This window comes from Peromyscus eremicus, chromosome 1 (assembly GCF_949786415.1).
Source record: "Peromyscus eremicus chromosome 1, PerEre_H2_v1, whole genome shotgun sequence".
NCBI classification, from domain to species: Eukaryota; Metazoa; Chordata; class Mammalia; order Rodentia; family Cricetidae; genus Peromyscus; species Peromyscus eremicus.
In genome coordinates, this window is record NC_081416.1 from 181224548 (window position 1) to 181248199 (window position 23652).

At 43.7% G+C, this 23652-nt stretch overlaps 1 protein-coding gene across 1 annotated transcript in view; it reads right to left on the bottom strand.

Moving 5' to 3' along the window:
- Positions 1-981: 981 nt before the first annotated feature.
- Positions 982-23652, bottom strand: part of LOC131902742 (leukocyte immunoglobulin-like receptor subfamily A member 6) — a 76103-nt gene continuing 53432 nt past the window's right edge. Inside the window, exons 5-9 of the mRNA XM_059253731.1 lie at positions 5482-5766; positions 5040-5342; positions 3982-4017; positions 3162-3281; positions 982-1352 (exon numbers count right to left, since the gene is read on the bottom strand). Coding sequence (XP_059109714.1) covers positions 982-1352; positions 3162-3281; positions 3982-4017; positions 5040-5342; positions 5482-5766 — 1115 coding nt within the window. The remainder of the gene's footprint in view (positions 1353-3161; positions 3282-3981; positions 4018-5039; positions 5343-5481; positions 5767-23652) is intronic.

A 23652-nucleotide genomic window follows, 5' to 3' on the forward strand; every position in this document is an offset into this window, starting at 1 on the left:
CCACAACCCATGGGACAGGGATCATTGCAGAAGAGGAAATAGAAAGATGTAAGAGCCAAAGACAGTGGATGACTACAAGGAAATAGTGTTTTCCAGACATAGCAGGGCAGATGCAGTTTTGAGCTCACAGTTATTACAGCAACATGCAAAGACCCGCACAAGCTCAAGCCAAACCAAATCCCAGCATGGAGAGGGAATGATCATAAATTCCACCCCTAACTGAGAAGCTGTGGCATTTGATGACTTCTGGGAGAGGGGAAGTTGGTTTTCTTTAAGGATGTGAGTCCTGATAAGTTGACCACACTCCATTTGAAGACCACACATCTTAGAGTATATAAGTAGTACCAGAAACTCCCTCCCTCTCCCACTACTTGTATCTCCCTTTGTCTCTGTCTCTGTCTGTGCTGAGAATGAATCCAAAGGCTTCAAAAGTGGTAGATAAGGTCTTCTATTGGTGTCTCCTGATTATCTAGGATGAGTGGCCATCACGCAGGGCCAGTGGTTTCTCTTAAATTGCCATTTCCACCCCCATGCTTTCATCTGGGATAGCCTGGTTTTAACATTCTGTATTCTCATTATAATATATAAGGCCATTGATTTTGTAGACATTTTTTTTGCTTCTGTATTTATTCATGGTTCTGAAAGTTCAAGTTTCATAGATCAATGTGTCCTGGTTACATTGTCATTCAATTCACAACATTTTCTCACTTCATTTTTTTCTCATTTCACTAATTGCTTATTGAGAAGGATTTGGCTCTATTTACAAAATGTAAGGACATTGGTTATCTCTGACCAAAGAATCAAGAGGGTCAAGTTCTGAGAGTCTCCTGATGATACATGTGGTATGCATGATGGCTGACGTTCGTTATACAGAGTGCACTAGAGACAAATATTATCTCAGATGTCCCTAGTTTCTATCCACAGAATGTGGGGTCAGAGTCTTCTTTCTGTTATGGCTTCTTACTTTTTTCAGCTGTTGTCCTATTCCAGTGTCCTTATACATAACTGGGCATAGGTCACATCCTGAGGCTCCTTGGATGTAGTAGCCTGGAGTGGGACAGAGTTGGAGGAAGGTATGTGCTTGGCATTGGCAACTTCTGGAGCTAGGTGAACAGAACCTACCCGAGGGTACATCTCTCTGTTCTCTCCTGATTGATTATTCTTCATGTCCAGTACTTTTTCTGACAGTGGGAAAGAAGAGGTAATCCCTGCTTTATAAAGCATGGAGGGTTTCACCTGGACATAAACAATTCCCTGGGGTTCTTCATCAGGTGGGTTCTGCAGCAAGGAGGCAATGAGATGGATAAAGTGACTTCTAGTTCCATTCAGGATCTTCTTTAGACAGAGAGAGCCTTTAGAAATTTAATTCACATCATATCATTACTAATAGAGTCTTCATAGGCTTCCTGAGACCTTGGGGAGTCTGCAAGTGTACTTCCCATAGTTTTGGCCTGTTATCCTCACACTAACTCCTGGTTTCTCAGATCCAGCAACATTCTCATCTTCCTGTCTGAGGACCTTTGAACCTTCTGTATTTTCTGCCTGTTTTTGCTGGTTAATTAGGTGTCTGGGTGGACTTTTTCAGGTATCTCCTCAGAATATACCTAGTAAGAGTCTCCCTTTGGGATTCACACTGGCCCTCTGTGCCTCGCAGTATGTCCATTTTCTCTGCTTCATTTTTCCTAATAGCACACCACACCACAATCATTCTTCAGTTATACACATCTCATTTCCTAGCCTTCAGGTGAGCTTAGAGTGGGTGAGGAACTGTGTTCCTTGATGTGTTTGTAGCCCTTAAGGAAAGCTATAACAAGAAGATGCTCTATGTGGTAGCTTATAGTGCTGTAAGCCTTAGTTTTGTAAATGTGCCTACTTTTCTGAGTTAGTGCATAATGCTTCCATTTTTCTTTGTATATCTGTTCTAAGTACACATTTCCTAACACTTTGGTATTACTTACTCTTTCTCTAAAGCTTCCCTCCCTGCCTTGTGGCCACCAGCAATCACCTAGTTGATCTTTATCTTGGCTCTACTCAGACATGGCTTTCCCTTCATTTCTCTTCTCTATTTTCTTTTTTCCTCCAGACAGATCCTGAGATTTACAGGTTACCTTTGTTGTTGTTTTTTCTTTTAAACACTAATAAAATTGTTTTCAAGCTTAAAAAAAGAAGCTCTCTGTGGATGACAGGGTGAATGAGTAAATGCGGATCTTGAGGAATGAGGGCTCAGTGACTCATATGTCCTTTTGAGTCTCTAGACACATGCTAAGTAACAGACAGATGACACACATCCAGAAATGAGACAGGAGAGAAGGGTCACATAGTCCTAGCGAAACCAAGAAGAAGAGATCATAGTTCATAGAGGCAAATTCTTCCAGAAAGGAGGGATCAGCTGTGGCTGATTCTGGCACAAAGAAGGAGTGCTAGACCAAATTGGGCCATAAGCTCTTGTCACTGTGAATGGGGCAGCAGTCTTACCCAACTGTCCAGCTCTACACTCTCCTCAGGTTGTGGGGCCATCACAGAAGCATCTGTCACGTTACAACAAAATAGTCATCTCTTGGCTATGGAATCTCTCAGTCTCCTAGACCCATGCCCTTGTCCCACAAGGAGACAGAGTACCAGAGAGTGTGATGAAATCTCTGGGTTCATTGTGAAAGTTCAGTCCCTCAGAGTGTTGACCCCAGACCCTTCCTATCAGTCTTGTGATGCTGACATTTAGAGCATCTCCATCCCCAAGGACCCCATATTCTCACACTGGTTTTCTTCCTTGATGGCAGCATCTGGGCTGGATCTGAGGAGACAGGGATTATCAGATAGCTGTGAGGTCTATGGCAGGTGGGAGTCTGGGTCTCTGGGCAGGAGTTACCTCTTCTGAGGGAGTCTATCTCTGGCTGTTGGGTCTGTATTCCCTTCAAGAAGTTGCAAGTTGGTCTCCCTTTGGTCTGCATGAATTGAAAAAGTATAAGCTAGTTGGATGGGAAGGCTCCACCAATAGAAAATTTCAGAGGAAGAAATGGGATGTAAAAAACATGCTGTAAGTATGCAAATACTGCCAGAGATGGAAAACCTTATAAAATATTTGAAATTTTCACAGATCTGGAGGCTACATGTTTTATTTACCCACCACATCCATACACCCAAGTCACTCTTACCCTACTTACCTGCCTTCTTCTCTTTGCCTTTACACTGATATCGGAAGAGGATGAGAAGAATAAGGAGAAAGAAAAGCAGGAGGAGGCTGACCAAGACTCCAATCAGAACCTTCTGGTATCTTCCCAGTCCTTAGGCACAGTTGGCATTGTGCATGAAGAAAAGATGTTATTTACCCAGGCACCTACTGTATGCCCAGCCCACTCATAGCCTCTGTCCTCACAATCATGCAACATGGAATTGTTTCCATTACCCAGATAGAAGGATTAAAAGAGCTGTGGTTTGAACCCAACATCTGACTTTCAGCCTTGTCCTTACTACAAAGGATGAGGTACTTGTTCTAGAAAGAAAGTTTCAGAATATCCAGCCCCAAATATGAGTCTTTTCCAATGTAGTGTAGTGTGTCACCATTCTTGTGGCACAGGGGACATGGTCTTTCAAAAACCGGTGTCTGATGGATGAGACTCCTGCTCATTCAGGAGGTCACAGCCAAGGACAGCACAAAGACTCAGAGAAGGTGATTTTCTTCAAGTCTGGATCTCAAAAGACCATCTTGATTTTCCTTCACTATTCAATAAAACCTGTCCAGGAATCTAGAGGCTAGGAAGAAACTCCATTAGGGAATTCAAGACTCCAGTGAATCAGAAGTTGGTGTTAACAAGGGTATGGGATCTAGGTAGAGAGATATATTGAGGCCTTGGCTCTGAGGAACAGATTATCTTAGTGGGGAGCAAGTCTAGTACTTTCAATTTATGAACTTCAGAGGAGGCTTCACCACCCCATAATGATCCCACTCTTTCTGTACCCACCTCTCATGAGAGCTCTACTTACCATTCTCAGTGTGGGTAGGAGACTCGTCCTTGGATTCTGCCAGAGATAGATGGAGAAGTGAGTATTTGAACTTCAAGCACATGACTATGGCCTGTCAGTTTCTACATCAATCTGGACTTTAAGTACTTCCAACTAGCTACCACCTTGTTGGAGACCAGATTTTGTGCCTCTGGATTCCTGTTTGTCTGTCAAGATCACAGCCCAGGTCCACCAAGCTTCAACAAAGCATATCACAGAAGGTAAGGAAAGTATTGAGTCTCTGAGGGACATGAAACTTCCTGATTGAGTCTGTGCATCATTTTTACCACAAGCCTTTGGTGAGATGAGATTGTTATGATGAGACTATACCCTTTATTTCAGGAAATATAGACAAGAGGAGAATGAAGGGCTGAGGATGCCATTGGAGACTGTTCTCATTAGGTTTTGCTAACTTAATACAAGCTAGAGTCATCTGGGAGAGGCAAATTAAGTTGAAAACATGCCTCCATCATATTGGCCTGTAGGCAAGTCTGTGGAGGCATTTTATTGATTGCCTGATTGTTGAGGTGGGAGTGAGACAGCCAAGCCCACTGTGGGTGGTTCTAACTCTGGGTAGTTGGACCTTGATGATATAAGAAAATAGTCTGAGAAAACCACTGGAGAGTAAGCCTGTTAACCATGCTCCACTATGGCCTCTGCTCCAGTTCTTGCCTTGAGTGCCTACCTCTAATTCTCTTCATGATGGCCTGTAAACTATTAGAAGAAATAAAACCTTTCTTCCATATGTTGCTTTAGATCATGGTGTTTTAATCACAAAAATAGAAAATTAAGCAGTACAGAGACAATGTCTGATCACTCCATATACTGTCTGTTCTCAAGCCCTCCTGATTCTGCTAAATTCCAATGAGTCACTGGGGGTAGTAATTGCATCAGGGGAAGCTTAAGGCTGGTGCTCTATGAGGTGTCAAAGTCTTTGGAACTTTTGAGTTTCATTATTTTACTTCTAGGTTAGAACGCTTCTCAGAGCAGATCCCTGGGTGACACTCTGCACTAATAAAGGTAGTGTGAGGGGTTCTTACCTGAGACCAAGAGGTGAAGGGGGTCACTTGATTTTGACCACATCTGGGGACTGTTCCTAAAATAGCCATAGCATCTGAATGTACCATTGTGGATGGTGGTCACAGGGTCCAGAACAAAATGAGCCTGAAACTTCAAATTGGCATTTTGCTGTGAATCCAGGGTCCATGAGAGGTGGTGTTTTCCTTCCTGGATCAGAATGAATGTGCCAAATCCCAGTGATGAACTACATTGCATGGTTATGTTCTCTCCTGAGGTCACAGCAGGGCTGGGCCAAACCGACAGGCTTGGTTTATCATAAGCTTCTAGGATACAAGGGGAAGTGTATGAAATGAACTTAAGCTACCCACATTGTCCTGCAGGCTTGGGCTCTGAGAAAAGTACCCTGGAGAGTAGAACTCCTGAGGGGAGAGCCTGTAGTAGGAACCCTGAGTCTCCACTCACCTGTTAGCACCAGTTCCAGAGTGTCACTGTGCTCTGACCAGCCAGCAGGGCTCTTATAGCAACACTTATATATCCCTGCAAAGTCATGTGTCATGTAATTAATACAGAACTTAGCCTTGTCCAAGCTTTCCAGAGGGGATTGTCGGTCCCAAGGATCTGAGCTTCCCTCTTTAAGCAAACGATACTCCTGGGCCTCCGAGGAACCCTGACACCAAATAGTAACAGTTGCATATGAGGCAATCACAGACTGTGGCTCAGCCCAGATTTTGGGCTTTGTGAGTGTTCCTGCAAGGAAACCAAAGGCTGAGTCGCATACAATCCTCCCTCAGACACCAAACCTTAGCATAGAGCACTTAATGGTCATCACAACATTATCCATAAACACTTCTCTCACTCCACATTGTGAAGAGTTAACTAAGAGGAGAGCAAAAATAAGGTCTGGTATTCAGAGTCAAGAATAAAATCTTGAGAAGGAAGGAGACACTCACCTGCCAGGACTGCAGTCTTCTGTCCCACACTCAGTCCTGAAAGAAAATTCACTCTGAGAGATTTTTCCCATCTGAGAGACAGGGTCAATATCTTGAGGTCTCCAGATTCAATAAGACCCGGCTTGGAGAGGGTTTTTTACAGATTTGAGTGTCCACTCTCCCTCTTCATATCTTACCAAGGCACAGCAGCATTCTGAGCATGGGTACCATGGTGAGTCTTGGTATATTTCTTGCTTGTGCTCCTTGGGCAGCCAGACCATGTTCTGTAGAACCATCAGACAGGGTGTTTTCAGTCTGAGGGCAGGTCCTTCCTGTCATGGGTTTGCCACATCGGTATTATCACCAGTTCACCAGAAGGGGAGCTTCTCTTTTTTTCCCCAGTTCCGGAGTTTTGCCAAGTACTCGGGTCTCTGAAAAGTCTTTAGAAGAAATGTTTTTTCTCTATTCCTCACAGCTTTCCACCTGTTCTCTGTGTTTACCAAGCCAGAAAATAAACATTCGCATGTAACAACATGTCATTTCACAAGGAGAAACAATTGCAGACCCCAAATATGCAAAATTGTTTTTAGTCACAATCAGCACACTGTGCTAAGAAAAAGTTCACTTATGATATTAAAATGGGAGGCCATAATCTCAAGGTGGGTCTGTAGACTCAAGTCAAATATTTCTTATGTCAGGCTCAGATCAGACTCTGCTCTCTTTCCTCCCTCAGCTCCAATGGTCTTCCACAACTTTAGTCACAATGTCCTGATTCACAGCAGCCAAGACCAGCATTTTCCAATTCTGTTCCCTCTTACTGGTTTCTGTGAGATTCACTCTTTGCCTACTTGTTCGCATTTTCAAAAAGTTACTCTTATGTTGAGACCATCAGGCTTAAGTCCTCCTCTGATAAGATGAAAAGGTAGATTATTGAATCTACTTTTAAAAAGGAACTACTTGCTTTAAATAAGACAGGTAATGAAATGTTTTGTCTGAATTTGTCAAATGTTACTGGACTGGACATTCTTAATGCAGTTCTTGACTTACTGTATATACTTTGTTACATTAGTTATAAGCTTCCTTTATTATTTAGAAAAAACAGAAAATGTGAGGATATTGTGTCCCCCAATATATTGTGCACCTTAATAAACTTATCTGGGGTCAGAGAACAGAACAGCCACTAGATAGACAGAGGCCAGAAAATTGTGGCACACACACCTATAATCCTAGCGTTTTGGAGGCAGAGATCCATCTGGATCTCTGTGAGTTCATAGTCACACTGGAAACAGCCAGGCATGGTGACACATGCCTTTAATCCCAGTGATGGCAGGAAGCAGAAAGATATACAAAGTGTGGGGACCAGGAACTAGAGGCTTGTTAAGCTTTTAGGCTTTTAGCTGCAGTTCAGCTGACATCTATTCAGATGAGGACTCAGAGGCTTTCAGTCTGAGGAAACAAGACCAGCTGAGGAATTAGCCAGGTGAGGTTAGCTGCGGCTTGTTCTGTTTCTGTGATCTTTCAGCATTCACCCCAATAGTTGGCTCTGGGTTTGTTTTTATTAATAAGACCTTCTAAGATTCATGCTATACTCCTCCAAAGTCCCTAACTTATGTAATATCTGGTACCAAAGGGAATAAGTTCAGGTTCTGGGCATAAGAATGTAGACACCTTTGGCTTTATTATTCTGCTTGGAAGAGGAATTTTCCATTTCCCAATTAAACTTTGGTGACTGGCTTTTTTTTTAATTCCATGGGCATAATATCTACAAGTACTTGGGATGCCTGCATGTTGTGGTAATCTATCCTCTGAGGATGACATGAAATAAAGATAGGGTTTCTCTATTTCAATTACAGTGGCTGCGATGTCCACCTATGTTTTTCACAGGACTGGTCATAATATTTATTATAGGTGATGGAAGGGTTTTGCAATACTTTGCCCCATGCTGGTATTATGCCTTGCTAAAGAAGAAAGATGAAAGACAAAGAGGTACAGGTTTTGTTTGGTGGTATAGCTATATAAAATTTTCCCAACTTCATTAAGGAGCCACTTACCAATGCTTTGGTTTAGTAATCAAAATTAAATTCACTGGTTCACCACATCATACTTGGGTGGCATTGTATTTTTTTCTGTCACTGGTGCCTTATGTAATGTATTACATGGTTTGTTAATGTTACTCCAGATAAAGTTCCCATAATACTGCACCTTTAACACTGCACTCCACTCTTCTTGGACTAGAGGAGTATCTCCAAGATAGGCTCAGAAAACCCTAGTTAAACTACCACCAATCACTATTCTCCATTAACTTCTATATTACCTGGAAGACATAAGTGGTTATTGAGTGTCCAGAAGTGATAAAGTTTGTAGTTCATCATATCATATAATTGTCATTAGATAAATCACAGGAGATATGTCTTGTTTTAAGACAATAAGCAACACAGTAGCCAGAATTTTTAATAACATGAGGAATGTTAAATTTCAAACAGCTGCTATGTTCCCAACACACACTGTGTAAATCTATACTTAGTAAGGCATGTCTCCCAGCAGTGAAGTTGGGCATTCAGTATATTTCAGAAGGTATGATTAGGCTTCAGCATACCAACAGGATAAACTATACAAGGAATACATTCTTTGCACATCTTTCACATTGCTGACCCTAAATCACCAGATATTAGTGGTGGAATGTTGTTTTGTATGCTGTGAATATGTGTCACTATGATTGGTTGATAAATAAAACTCTGATTGGCTAACAGCTAGGAAGGAAGTATAGGTGGGTAAGCAGATGAGGAGAATTCTGGAAAGAGGAAGGACAGAGTCAAGATTCACCAGCCAGACACAGAGGAAGCAAGATGACAAGGCAGAACTGAGAAAAGGCACCAAGCCACATGGCTAAACATATTAAAAAATATGGTTTAATTTAAGTGTAAGAGCTAGTCAGTAATAAGCCTAAGCTAATGGCCAAGCAGTTATAATTAATATAAGCCTATTTATTTGGGGGGCATGAGTGGGAGAGATTTGTCCTGACTGCTGGCCAGCTGGGACACAGGAAACTTCCAACTACATTTGGCTGCCCAATGTAGAGCAAGATTTTCCACCTAAACCCACAGAAAGTTTTAAAAAGAAAATTCTAAAAAGGAGCAAAAACAGCTTTCTAGTTTTGTCTCCCATGTGAGCCATGAGCTACAGTATGTCATGTTTGCAGTGGCATGTGGGCTTGAGTGCAGCATTGTGGATTCCTGCCACTGTACACAGAGACATCTCCAACTGCACAGCAGCATGGTGCATAGTGGATATAGCTTTTGCTAGTACAGACAAAAAATGGTTTCTGGGATACATGCTGCTTTGATGGAGGAAGAGACACACTGCTTCCAAAAGTTAGTGTGCACATGGCTCCCAGAGCTGGTGGTAAATGTACCACCACCATATTGGGAAGCTGAAATGGGCAGAGTCAGCAGCCAAGGCTTCTGCTTCAGTACTAGCCACTGCAGTTTAAAACAACAGATTCACAATAAGGCAGATTTAGATGGAATGAGACTTTAAATGGTTTACAGTGTGTGTAAAAATGTACATAGGCTTGGAAGAGAGAAGAAAATGAATATAGACAGTTATATAAAGAAATAGTTTTAAAAAATAAAGTCTTTAAAGAGACAGTAAAGGTAATACAAAAATAAGCCACATAAAGATGGATATTACACAGAGTTTCTGGATTGTGTTGTCTTAGGGATTTTTAACTGCAGAAAGACATTTGATTGTAAAGGCTGCTAAATTAAACATATATATATATATATGTGTGTGTGTGTGTGTGTGTGTGTATATATGTTTTTTTTAAACTACCTTGACTTCAAAATTTGTGTTTAATGATACATTGTTTTGGAAAAGAGGTTGTGCTCCTTTTTCCACAGAAAATGAGAACCGATGGATCGCTTCCAAGCTAGTATAGTTGGATCAAGGAAGAACACCTGAGAGGTCTCCAGGTGATCCAACATGTAAAATCAGCTTCAAGGCAACTGACTTAGATAATACAGCATCACAGACTACTCCAGTTAGGACTTGACCATAATTCTTAGTTTTCTCAGGATCCCCATAAGATTACCAGTGCCCACAACCAGCAGGAAGTAGTGTGAGAAGCTATGCCTAAATTCCCAAAACATTCTTTATAAATGTTTATTTTTATTTAATGGGGTTGATTATAAATGCAATCTCTTTCTAAAAAAGAAAAGGGGATATTATAGAAATGATAGGATAAAGAGTAACAACTTGTTTAAAGTGTTTTACATTGCTAGGGATTTTAGTTTATTGATACAAATTTAAAGTTAATTTTGTTATATTGTATGTGTATCTCTACTCTTGTTTAAGGTTAATGTTTGTACAGCTCATTTGAAATTGTAATGTAATGTATAATGTAATTGTAATGTATAATTAAGAAATACAGATTAATAATTAGTCATCCATGATAATCAAACTTATAGTCATGTTAGTTAAGTTTTTAGGTATATGAAGGTGTATTTTAATTAGGTAGGTGATCTTCAAACACTTCAAAGACCTACAGAATATGGCATTTAAAATGTTTTAAGAACTTTGACTCTGGACATTGAGACATGCCTGCTTCTAGCAGCACCATTCTACTTCAGAGACATTGAAGAAGCTCATTATGGGTTTGCTTTCTTTGTGGCAAAAGTTAGCCACTGGGTAAAAAAGTGTGCTTGCATTGACTGCTTGACAGTATGTTGTATAAAGTAGACATGCAGGACCCTTAGGAAGGTGACCACTGAAATCGGCAAGATGAGCTGGTTCTTCAGGTTCCTGCCAAATATTCTACAGGACACTGGGGGAAATGACTAAAAAACTCTAGACCTATTGGCTGAAGATAGATGTCCCAATGTTTCAGAGGAAATTTGGGTGACTGTCCAGGCAGGCAACTGTCTCTGTCATTCTAGAATTTTGGAAGTTGCTTACAATGCTCTTCCTGTTTACTAAGGTAATATATCCTTCTGAGGTCTTTAATGTAGTTGAAAACTAGGAAGTTATAATTTTCCTTGGTTATGATAAAAGATAAATAGATCTGAAACTTTAGACTCACAAATATAGGATAGATGATAGAATATTTTCTTTAATTTTGCCAAATACAAATAGACTCAAAATTGTAACTGTAATTCTTGCTTGATAACTGTTTTGCTATATGTAATTTTACTATGTTAAAGTTACAACCTTCCTTTTGTTTAGACAGAAAAGGGGAAGTGATGTGGGATGTCGTTCTGTATGTTGTGAATATGTGTTGCTCTGATTGGTTGATAAATAAAATGTTGATTGGCCAGTAGCCAGGCAGGAAGTATAGGTGGGGAAACAGATGAGGAGGATTCTGGGAAGAGGAAGGCTGAGTCAGGAGTCACCAGCCAGACACAGAAGAAGCAAGATGACAAGGCAAAACTGAGAAAAGGTACCAAGCCACATGGCTAAACATAGATAAAAATTATGGGTTAATTTAAGAGTCAGAGCTAGTCAGTAATAAACCTGAGCTAATGGCCAAGCAGTTATAATTAATATGAACTTCTGTGTGTTTATTTGTGGGATGTGAGTGGGAGAGATTTGTCCCAACGGCCAGCTGACTGGGACACAGGAAAACCTCCAACTAGGTAAAGATAGACTGGATGGAAAGACATGCCCACTGGCACTTTATAGTGCCAAATAATGTGACTGTGCCCAACCATTTTATCACTAGCAATAAGGTTCATTCCACAAGTTAAATCCATACCTGACACCAGTATTTGGCCAATTATCTGTGGTTAGAGATATCATGTTCCACAGAGGTGAACATAGTACCACAACTCTATTAAATCATCACAGTAGTAAACCAACACCCAGTGATTTATCATTGCACCCATAAGTTAGTCACCATAGATTAGTTTCTAAATCTTCATCAGATAAGGTCTGCCTGCAGCAGATGAGATGAGGACCCCTACTAGTAGTCAAACGTGTGAACCATAAGACACTGTGGAATGCTCAGGCATAAATGGGACATTGGTATCACAGACCCTCCTACCATGGATCAGAGATCATTGCAGACAGACATAAGGGATTGGTTGTAAGTCACAGAGGTATTGGATGACCCCAAATCAACGAGTATGCACTGGCATAGCTGTTCCTTATTGACATACATCTCAGAAATCTTCAGGTAACTAGTGGAAGTATAAAAACAATACTCAGTGAGGTAATTCATTCTCCTAAAAACAATTGCCATGTTTTCTCTTTTACTTATGGATACTAGCTCTGAGGATTTATATTTAAGAATATCCTCAAGGAATAGAACTGGCCCAAAGAGTGAAATAGGCAAGGGAAGGAAAGTAATACAGAGGGAGTGAAAAAGGAGAGAGTACAATAAAAATGCTTGAAAAAGGCAAAAGGAAGCATATTGTCTTATAACATTACTTAAGATACTTATAACACATATTAACATGACCTTATACACCATGGATGAGGTCTCCCAAAAGCCTTACATTATGTAAGAAAAAGAGTGCCATAGAAAACCTCCCTTCAAGTTGTTCATTAGGGTCTCCAGAAGACTTCCAAAACCATGCAGGTTAGTGACATTGTCCTTGACTGTGTGCTAGGACTTCAAGGTAAGACCTTATTGTGAATGCAACACACACTTAGCAGTGTTGTCCATCTATGCAATTATTGATGACTGATTCCTTGACTACTTCATTAATTTGGAATGTGTCTGCCTTCTCAATTGTTAATCTGGTGCTGGCCCTTGCTAATTAGTCATTTATTTTGCCCAGATTTAATTTCTCATTAATGCAGTCCTGTTTATATAACGCTATCTCTTTGATGGCTCCTTAACTATATATTTATTGGTTTTTTTATATTTTATTTATTTATATATTTACTTTTGTAGCTATAACACCCACGCTACCACCACCTGTTCACCATGTCCGAGCAAGGGGCTGTGGATCGAAAAATAGAGACAAAGACAACCGGTCACTTGCCTCAGGAGAATGCCGAATGCCGATTATTGAAAGAGGGAGGAAACCTTAAATACAGGCTTACAACACAATAGGAGAACCCCAGAGGGCAGAAGTTTGCTACTGATGTTTACAATCTTGTATCTAAGTTGTTAACATCCAATATGCAGGATACACAAACAAGGAACTTCCCTTAAGCATTCAGGAGGGTGGATACCGGCAGGGAATCAGCATAGGGAGGACATCTGGTCAAGGTCGGCAAGCAGGCAACAGCTTACTAAAAATGGGAAGGTCAGGGCCTCACATACTTTAATACCCAATTAATTTGCTTAATCCCAAAGGGAATTGTTTTGTTTATTATTGAATAATGTCCTTTATAGCATATTTCACTGCAGTTTGGGTGTCCCAGAAATATTTTGGAGGCACAGAATTACATGCATATAAGTTTTTTAATCATTTCTTTAAAATAATATTTTTTGCTTATTCTTTGAAAGTTTCATACATATACAAAATTCATATTGATCATCTCTACCACAGCTCTCTTCCATCAACATCTCGTGAACCTTTCCCAGAAGTTTCCCTTCCAACTTCACTCCTGCTTAATCATTAGAATTTCTATTTGTTCTGATTTAAGTCCTAAGTCAGGTTGAGAACTTTTCTTATAACTATCATCTTCCTGGCCAACTATTTTGTGTCTAAAAGCATTTGGATTTGATGGTCAAATTCTGTTTAAAAGAGGTTATCTTTAATTACCTTCTGTGTTCCATTCCTAGGTCATGATACATCCTTCAGAACACATTTCTCAGTTTACACATCTATTTTAAGATTTATTTTATTTTTAACACACAGACACTCTCTATCATATCTCTCTCTTTGTCTCTTTGTATCTTTCTCCCTTTTTCCATGAGTATGTGTGTGCGTGAGTGTGTGTGTGTGTGTGTGTGTGTGTGTGTGTGTGTGTCTTTGTGTGTGCTATGGGTACAGTTGCTTTCATAATTCAGATATGTTGAATCCCTTTGAACTAGAGTTAAAAGCTGACTAGATGCTAATAACTGACCTGGATCTTCTGCAAGATCACTCAGTGCTCTTTAACATAAAGGCTATTTTGAGCCTCAACTTGGAACTCTCTAAGGTCCACACTGTCACTTTAACATCCTCTGTCTTTACTGAGTTGCTTCACCATTAGCCTCATTTTTTGTTCCATGTATAAAAAGAGAAGGTAAAGTATTGTTTATGTGATGTCAGTGATATAATTCAGAGTTAACTGAAAACAAAATAGATGTGATAATTTATTTTACATCTCATTTTGCATATTCTGGGCAAATGACATCATTTTCCTCCACACAAAAGGCAGGGAATTATTTCAGAATTGTAAAATTGACAGTAAGGTATATAATTAATAAGATAAATACCAGCATAGAAAGGTTTTATATTTTTGTAAATTTGTAATTGACACAAGATGATTTTCATGTTCATAACCAACTATAACTTTTGATATTCATACGTATATGATGTAATATTGCATGAAGCTAACAAACACTAAGAAAAAATAATTGTATATGTAAAATAATAAGAAATATAATAGGAACCAATGAAGATGTAAAACATGGATTAAAACCGAAACTGTTGCTTGCCCCGGACTTCCCTTCTGAAGCACAGGTGAGTGCCCTAGCTTGCCCCCGACCCCATCCCTAAGCACCAGCCACTCCGGGGAAGACCTGCCCAACTTGGCCCCAGGTTCTGGTCCCCGGGCAGGTGCCCTTCTAGCCCCACCAGGAAGGATCCCCTTCTCCAAGACCCTTGGCAGACCCTGCAGTCTCCACGCCCTGCCCCCACGCCCATCTGCCTGAGCCCCAAGCCTTTTCCTGAGACTTAGAGGCCGGCCCCCAGCTCCCATCTTGCCCAGGACTTCCCTTCTGAAGCACAGGTGAGTGCCCTAGCTTGCCCCGGACCCCATCCCTGGGCACCAGCCACTCTGGGGAAGACCTGCCCAACTTGGCCCCAGGTTCTGGTCCCCGGGCAGGTGCCCTTCTACCCCAACCGGGAAGGATCCCCTTCTCCAAGACCCTTGGCAGACCCTGCAGTCTCCACGCCCTGCCCCCACGCCCATCTGCCTGAGCCCCAAGCCTCTTCCTGAGACTTAGAGGCCGGCCCCCAGCTCCCATCTTGCCCAGGACTTCCCTTCTGAAGCACAGGTGAGTGCCCTAGCTTGCCCCCGACCCCATCCCTGGGCACCAGCCACTCCGGGGAAGACCTGCCCAACTTGGCCCCAGGTTCTGGTCCCCGGGCAGGTGCCCTTCTAGCCCCACCGGGAAGGATCCCCTTCTCCAAGACCCTTGGCAGACCCTGCAGTCTCCACGCCCTGCCTCCACGCCCATCTGCCTGAGCCCCAAGCCTCTTCCTGAGACTTAGAGGCCGGCCCCCAGCTCCCATCTTGCCCCGGACTTCCCTTCTGAAGCACAGGTGAGTGCCCTAGCTTGCCCCCGACCCCATCCCTGGGCACCAGCCACTCAGGGGAAGACCTGCCCAACTTGGCTCCAGATTCTGGTCCCCGGGCAGGTGCCCTTCTAGCCCCACCAGGAAGGATCCCCTCCTCCAAGACCCCTGGCAGACCCTGCAGTCTCCACGCCCTGCCCCCACGCCCATCCGCCTGAGCCCCAAGCCTCTTCCTGAGACTTAGAGGCCGGCCCCCAGCTCCCATCTTGTCCAGGACTTCCCTTCTGAAGCACAGGTGAGTGCCCTAGCTTGCCCCGGACCCCATCCCTGGGCACCAGCCACTCCGGGGAAGACCTGCCCAACTTGGCCCCAGGTTCTGGTCCCCGGGCAGGTGCCCTTCTACCCCAACCGGGAAGGATCCCCTTCTCCAAGACCCTTGGCAGACCCTGCAGTCTCCACGCCCTGCCCCCACGCCCATCTGCCTGAGCCCCAAGCCTCTTCCTGAGACTTAGAGGCCGGCCCCCAGCTCCCATCTTGCCCAGGACTTCCCTTCTGAAGCACAGGTGAGTGCCCTAGCTTGCCCCCGACCCCATCCCTGGGCACCAGCCACTCCGGAGAAGACCTGCCCAACTTGGCCCCAGGTTCTGGTCCCCGGGCAGGTGCCCTTCTAGCCCCACCGGGAAGGATCCCCTTCTCCAAGACCACTGGCAGACCCTGCAGTCTCCACGCCCTGCCCCCACGCCCATCTGCCTGAGCCCCAAGCCTCTTCCTGAGACTTAGAGGCCGGCCCCCAGCTCCCATCTTGCCCAGGACTTCCCTTCTGAAGCACAGGTGAGTGCCCTAGCTTGCCCCGGACCCCATCCCTGGGCACCAGCCACTCCGGGGAAGACCTGCCCAACTTGGCCCCAGGTTCTGGTCCCCGGGGAGGTGCCCTTCTAGCCCCACCGGGAAGGATCCCCTTCTCCAAGACCCCTGGCAGACCCTGCAGTCTCCACGCCCTGCCCCCACGCCCATCCGCCTGAGCCCCAAGCCTCTTCCTGAGACTTAGAGGCCGGCCCCCAGCTCCCATCTTGCCCCGGACTTCCCTTCTGAAGCACAGGTGAGTGCCCTAGCTTGCCCCCGACCCCATCCCTGGGCACCAGCCACTCAGGGGAAGACCTGCCCAACTTGGCCCCAGGTTCTGGTCCCCGGGCAGGTGCCCTTCTAGCCCCACCAGGAAGGATCCCCTCCTCCAAGACCCCTGGCAGACCCTGCAGTCTCCACGCCCTGCCCCCACGCCCATCTGCCTGAGCCCCAAGCCTTTTCCTGAGACTTAGAGGCCGGCCCCCAGCTCCCATCTTGTCCAGGACTTCCCTTCTGAAGCACAGGTGAGTGCCCTAGCTTGCCCCGGACCCCATCCCTGGGCACCAGCCACTCCGGGGAAGACCTGCCCAACTTGGCCCCAGGTTCTGGTCCCCGGGCAGGTGCCCTTCTACCCCAACCGGGAAGGATCCCTTCTCCAAGACCCTTGGCAGACCCTGCAGTCTCCACGCCCTGCCCCCACGCCCATCTGCCTGAGCCCCAAGCCTCTTCCTGAGACTTAGAGGCCGGCCCCCAGCTCCCATCTTGCCCAGGACTTCCCTTCTGAAGCACAGGTGAGTGCCCTAGCTTGCCCCTGACCCCATCCCTGGGCACCAGCCACTCCAGAGAAGACCTGCCCAACTTGGCCCCAGGTTCTGGTCCCCGGGCAGGTGCCCTTCTAGCCCCACCGGGAAGGATCCCCTTCTCCAAGACCCCTGGCAGACCCTGCAGTCTCCACGCCCTGCCCCCACGCCCATCCGCCTGAGCCCCAAGCCTCTTCCTGAGACTTAGAGGCCGGCCCCCAGCTCCCATCTTGCCCAGGACTTCCCTTCTGAAGCACAGGTGAGTGCCCTAGCTTGCCCCGGACCCCATCCCTGGGCACCAGCCACTCCGGGGAAGACCTGCCCAACTTGGCCCCAGGTTCTGGTCCCCGGGCAGGTGCCCTTCTACCCCAACCGGGAAGGATCCCTTCTCCAAGACCCTTGGCAGACCCTGCAGTCTCCACGCCCTGCCCCCACGCCCATCTGCCTGAGCCCCAAGCCTCTTCCTGAGACTTAGAGGCCGGCCCCCAGCTCCCATCTTGCCCAGGACTTCCCTTCTGAAGCACAGGTGAGTGCCCTAGCTTGCCCCCGACCCCATCCCTGGGCACCAGCCACTCCGGAGAAGACCTGCCCAACTTGGCCCCAGGTTCTGGTCCCCGGGCAGGTGCCCTTCTAGCCCCACCGGGAAGGATCCCCTTCTCCAAGACCCCTGGCAGACCCTGCAGTCTCCACGCCCTGCCCCCACGCCCATCCGCCTGAGCCCCAAGCCTCTTCCTGATACTTAGAGGCTGGCCCCCAGCTCCCATCTTGCCCAGGACTTCCCTTCTGAAGCACAGGTGAGTGCCCTAGCTTGCCCCGGACCCCATCCCTGGGCACCAGCCACTCCGGGGAAGACCTGCCCAACTTGGCCCCAGGTTCTGGTCCCCGGGCAGGTTCCCTTCTAGCCCCACCGGGAAGGATCTCCTTCTCCAAGACCCCTGGCAGACCCTGCAGTCTCCACGCCCTGCCCCCACGCCCATCTGCCTGAGCCCCAAGCCTCTTCTTGAGACTTAGAGGCTGGCCCCCAGCTCCCATCTTGCCCTGGATTTCCCATCTGGAGGAGAGAGAGAGAGAGAGAGAGAGAGAGAGAGAGAGAGAGAGGAGAGCACCCATCCTCCCCTGGACTTCCCTTCTGAACAAGAGCTCCCATCCTGCCCCGGACTTCCAATTTGGACAAGAGAGCTCCCATCTGGACAAGAGAGAGAGACTTCCTGAATCTGTCAGCTCTGTCTGAACCAAGTGTGCGGATAAGGCCAGGAACGAACCACAAGGAGATGGGCAGACGTCAAGGCAGAAACACATACAACAAAATGAATAGTAATACACCATCACCAAGCCCTAGGCCTCCTCCAACACCTAGACCTGAACATCAGAAATCGGAAGAAGCAGAAGAAAATAGCCTTATGAATGTCATCATGAAGAAGCTAGAGGCTCGTGTAGAGGAAAAGACAAAAAAATGTGAAGAACGCTGTAAACAACTAGAGGAAAGGGCAAACAAATTAGAAGAAATCAAAAAAGTCCTGGAAGAGAACAATAAAATACTGAAAGAAAATCAAGAAAAATCAATGAAACAAATGAAGGAAACAGTCCAAGACCTGAAAAGGGAAATAGAAAAAATGAAGAAGACACAAACAGAGGGAATGCTGGAAATAGAAAATCTGAGAAAACGATTGGGAACTTCAGATGCAAGTATAACCAACAAAATGCAAGAGATGGAAGAGAGGATCTCTAGCATTGAAGATACAATAGAAGAAATAGATTCATCAGTCAAAGAAAACACTAAAGTCAACAAAGTCATGAACCAAAATGTCCAAGAAATTTGGGACACCATGAAAAGACCAAACCTATGAATAATAGGGGTAGAAGAAGGAGAAGAATACCAACTCAAGGGCACAGAAAATATATTCAACAAGATCATAGAAGAAAACTTTCCCAACTTAAAGAAGGAAATGCCTATGAAGATACAGGAAGCCTATAGAACACCAAACAGACTAGACCCCAAAAAAAAGTCCCCTCGCCACATAATAATTAAACAATTAAACGTACAGAATAAAGAAAGAATATTAAGAGCAGCAAAGGAAAAAGGCCAAGTGACATATAAAGGCAAACCTATCAGAATAACACCCGATTTCTCAATGGAGACTTTGAAAGCCAGAAGGTCCTGGACAGATGTAATGCAGACATTAAGAGACCATGGATGTCAGCCTAGACTAATATACCCAGCAAAACTTTCAATCCTCATAGATGGAGTGAACAAGACATTCCATGACAAAGCCAGATTTAAACAATATTTATCCACAAACCCAGGCCTACAGAAAGCACTAGAAGGAAAATTCCAACCTAAGGGAGTCAGATACAACCTTGAAAACACAGGCAATAGATAAAGCCACAGCAGTAGACCCCAACGAAGAAAAGTACACACACATCACCACCAAAAAATAACAGGAATGAACAATCACTGGACATTAATATCTCTCAATATCAATGGACTTAATTCACCTATAAAAAGACATAGGCTTACAGAATGGATACGAAAGCATGACCCATCTTTCTGCTGCATACAAGAAACACATCTCAAATTCAAAGATAGACACTACCTAAAAATAAAAGGCTGGGAAAAGACTTTCCAATCAAATGGTCTTAAGAAACAAGCGGGTGTAGCCATCCTGATATCCAGCAAAATAGACTTCAAACTAAAATCAATCAAAAGAGATCAAGAAGGGCATTACATACTCATCACAGGAAAGATCCACCAAGATGAAGTCTCAATTCTGAACATTTATGCCCCAAACACAAGGGCACCCACATATGTAAAAGAAACATTATTAAAGCTTAAATCACATATAAAACCCCACACATTAATAGTGGGAGACCTCAACACCCCACTTTCACCACTGGACAGATCCCCCAAATCGAAACTTAACAGAGAAATAAAGGACTTAACTGATGTCATGACTCAAATGGACTTAATCGACATCTACAGAACATTCCATCCTAACAAAAAAGAATATACCTTCTTCTCAGCACCCCATGGAACCTTCTCTAAAATCGACCACATACTTGGTCACAAAGCAAATCTAAACAGATACAAAACAATTAGAATAACCTCCTGTGTTCTATCAGACCACCATGGTCTAAAGTTGGATTTCAACAACAACAAAAACTACAGAAAACCTACAATCTCATGGAAACTGAACAATACCCACCTGAATCACCAATGGGTTAAGGAAGAAATAAAGAAAGAAATTAAAGACTTCCTAGAGATCAACGAAAATGAAGACACCACATATCCAAACCTATGGGACACTATGAAAGCAGTACTAAGAGGGAAATTCATAGCACTAAACGCCCACATAAATAAGCTGGAGAAATCTCACACTAGTGACTTAACAGCACACCTGAAAGTTCTAGAACAGGAAGAAGCAAAGTCTCCCAGGAAAAATAGAAGCCAGGAAATTATCAAAGTGAGAGCTGAAATCAATAAAATAGAAACAAAGAGAACAATACAAAAAATTAATGAAACAAAGAGTTGGTTCTTTGAGAAAATCAACAAGATAGACAAGCCCTTATCCAAACTAACCAAAAGACAGAGAGAGAGCATCCAAATCAACAAAATCAGAAATGAAAAGGGGGACATAACAACAGACATTGAGGAAATCCAGAGAATCATCAGGTCATACTTCAAAAACCTCTATTCCACAAAACTGGAAAACCTAAAAGAAATGGATAATTTTCTGGATAGGTACCACATACCTAAATTAAATCAAGACCAGATAAACTATTTAAATAGTCCAATAACCCCTAACGAAATAGAAACAGTCATTAAAAGTCTCCCAACCAAAAAAAGCCCAGGACCAGATGGTTTCAGTGCAGAATTCTACCAGATCTTCAAAGAAGAGTTAATACCAATACTCTCTAAATTGTTCTATACAATAGAAACAGAAGGAACATTACCAAACTCCTTCTATGAGGCTACAATTACCCTGATTCCCAAACCAAACAAGGATACAACAAAGAAAGAGAACTACAGACCGATCTCCCTCATGAACATTGATGCAAAAATACTCAATAAAATACTGGCAAACAGACTCCAAGAACACATCAAAACAATTATCCACCATGATCAAGTAGGATTCATTCCAGGGATGCAAGGATGGTTCAACATACGAAAGTCTGTCAATGTGATACACCATATAAACAAACTCAAAGAATAAAACCACATGATCATCTCACTAGATGCTGAAAAGGCATTTGACAAAATCCAACACCCCTTCATGATAAAGGTCTTGGAGCGATCAGGAATACAGGGAACATACCTAAACATAATAAAGGCAATTTACAGCAAGCCAACAGCCAACATCAAATTAAATGGAGAGAAACTCAAAGCAATTCCACTAAAATCAGGAACGAGGCAAGGCTGTCCGCTCTCCCCATACTTATTCAATATAGTACTTGAAGTTCTAGCCAGAGCAATAAGACAACATAAGGAGATTAAGGGGATACAAATTGGAAAGGAAGAAGTCAAGCTTTCCCTATTTGCAGATGACATGATAGTATACTTGAGCAACCCCAAAGATTCCACCAAGGAACTGATACAGCTTATAAACACCTTCAGCAACATAGCAGGATACAAGATCAACTCAAAAAAATCAGTAGCCCTCCTATATACAATGGACAAAAAAGCGGAGAAGGAAATTAGAGATACATCACCCTTTACTATAGCCACAAATGACATAAAATACCTTGGGGTAATACTAACCAAGCAAGTGAAGGACCTATATGACAAGAACTTTAAGTCCCTGAAAAAAGAAATTGAAGAAGATGTCAGAAAATGGAAAGATCTCCCATGCTCATGGATAGGCAGAACTAACATAGTAAAAATGGCAATCTTACCAAAAGCAATCTACAGATTCAATGCAATCCCCATCAAAATACCAACACAATTCTTCACAGACCTGGAAATAATAATACTCAACTTCATATGGAAAAACAAAAAACCCAGGATAGCCAAAAGAATCCTGTACAATAAAACAACCTCTGGAGGCATCACGATCCCTGACTTCAAGCTCTACTATAGAGCTACAGTAATAAAAACAGCTTGGTACTGGCATAAAAACCGACATGTGGACCAATGGAATCGAATTGAAGACCCTGACATTAATCCGCACACCTATGAACAAATAATTTTTGACAAAGAAGCCAAAAGTGCACAATGGAAAAAAGAAAGCATCTTCAACAAATGGTGCTGGCAAAACTGGATATCAACATGTAGAAGGCTGCAAATAGATCCATATCTATCACCGTGCACAAAACTTAAGTCCAAGTGGATCAAGGACCTCAACATAAATCCAGCTACTCTGAACCTGCTAGAAGAGAAAGTAGGAAGTAGTCTTGAACACATTGGCATAGGAGACCACTTTCTAAATAGAACACCAGTAGCACAGACACTGAGAGAAACAATCAATCAATGGGACCTCTTGAAACTGAGAAGCTTTTGTAGGGCAAAGGATACGGTCAACAAAGCAAAGCGACAGCCTACAGAATGGGAAAAGATCTTCACCAATCCCACATCTGACAGAGGACTGATATCCAGAATATATAAGGAACTCAAGAAATTAGACATCAAAATGCCCAACAGTCCAATTAAGAAATGGGCTATAGAACTAAACAGAGAATTCTCAACAGAGGAAACTCAAATGGCTGAAAGACATTTAAGGAATTGCTCAACATCCCTAATCATCAGGGAAATGCAAATCAAAACAACTCTGAGATACCACCTTATGCCTGTCAGAATGGCTAAGATCAAAAACACTGAAGACATTTTATGCTGGAGAGGATGTGGAGCTAGGGGAACTCTCCTCCACTGCTGGTGGGAATGCAAGCTTGTACAACCACTTTGGAAATCAATATGGCGATTTCTTAGAAAATTGGGAATCCATCTCCCCCAAGATCCAGCTATACCACTCTTGGGCATATACCCAAGGAATGCTCAACCAGACCACAAGAGCACTTGTTCAGCTATGTTCATATCAGCGTTGTTTGTAATAGCCAGAACATGGAAACAACCTAGATGCCCTTCAACTGAAGAATGGATAAACAAAATGTGGTACATATACACAATGGAATACTACTCAGCAGAGAAAAACAATGACATCATGAGGTTTGCAGACAAATGGATGGATCTAGAAAAAATCATCCTGAGTGAGGTATCCCAGACTCAGAAAGACAAACATGGTATGTACTCACTCATAACAGGATACTAGATGTGGAACAAGGATGACTGGACTGCTACTCACATCACCAGGCAGGCCACCTGGGAAACAGGACCCCAAGAAAGACACAGGGATCGCCCAACGACAGAGAAATGGAATGAGATCTACATGAACAGCCTGGACATGAGTGGGGGTAGTGAAGGGCGAGGGTCGAGGGAAAGAGAGCTTGGGTGAGTGGGAGATCCCAGCTGGATCAACAACAGAGAGGGAGAACAAAGAATAGGAGACCATGGTAAATGAAGACCACATGAGAATAGGAAGAAACAAAGTGCTAGAGAGGCCCACAGAAATCCACAAAGATACCCCCACAACAGACTGCTGGCAATGGTCGAGAGACAGTCCGAACTGACCTACTCTGGTGATGGGATGGCCAAACACCCTAATTGTCGTGCTAGAA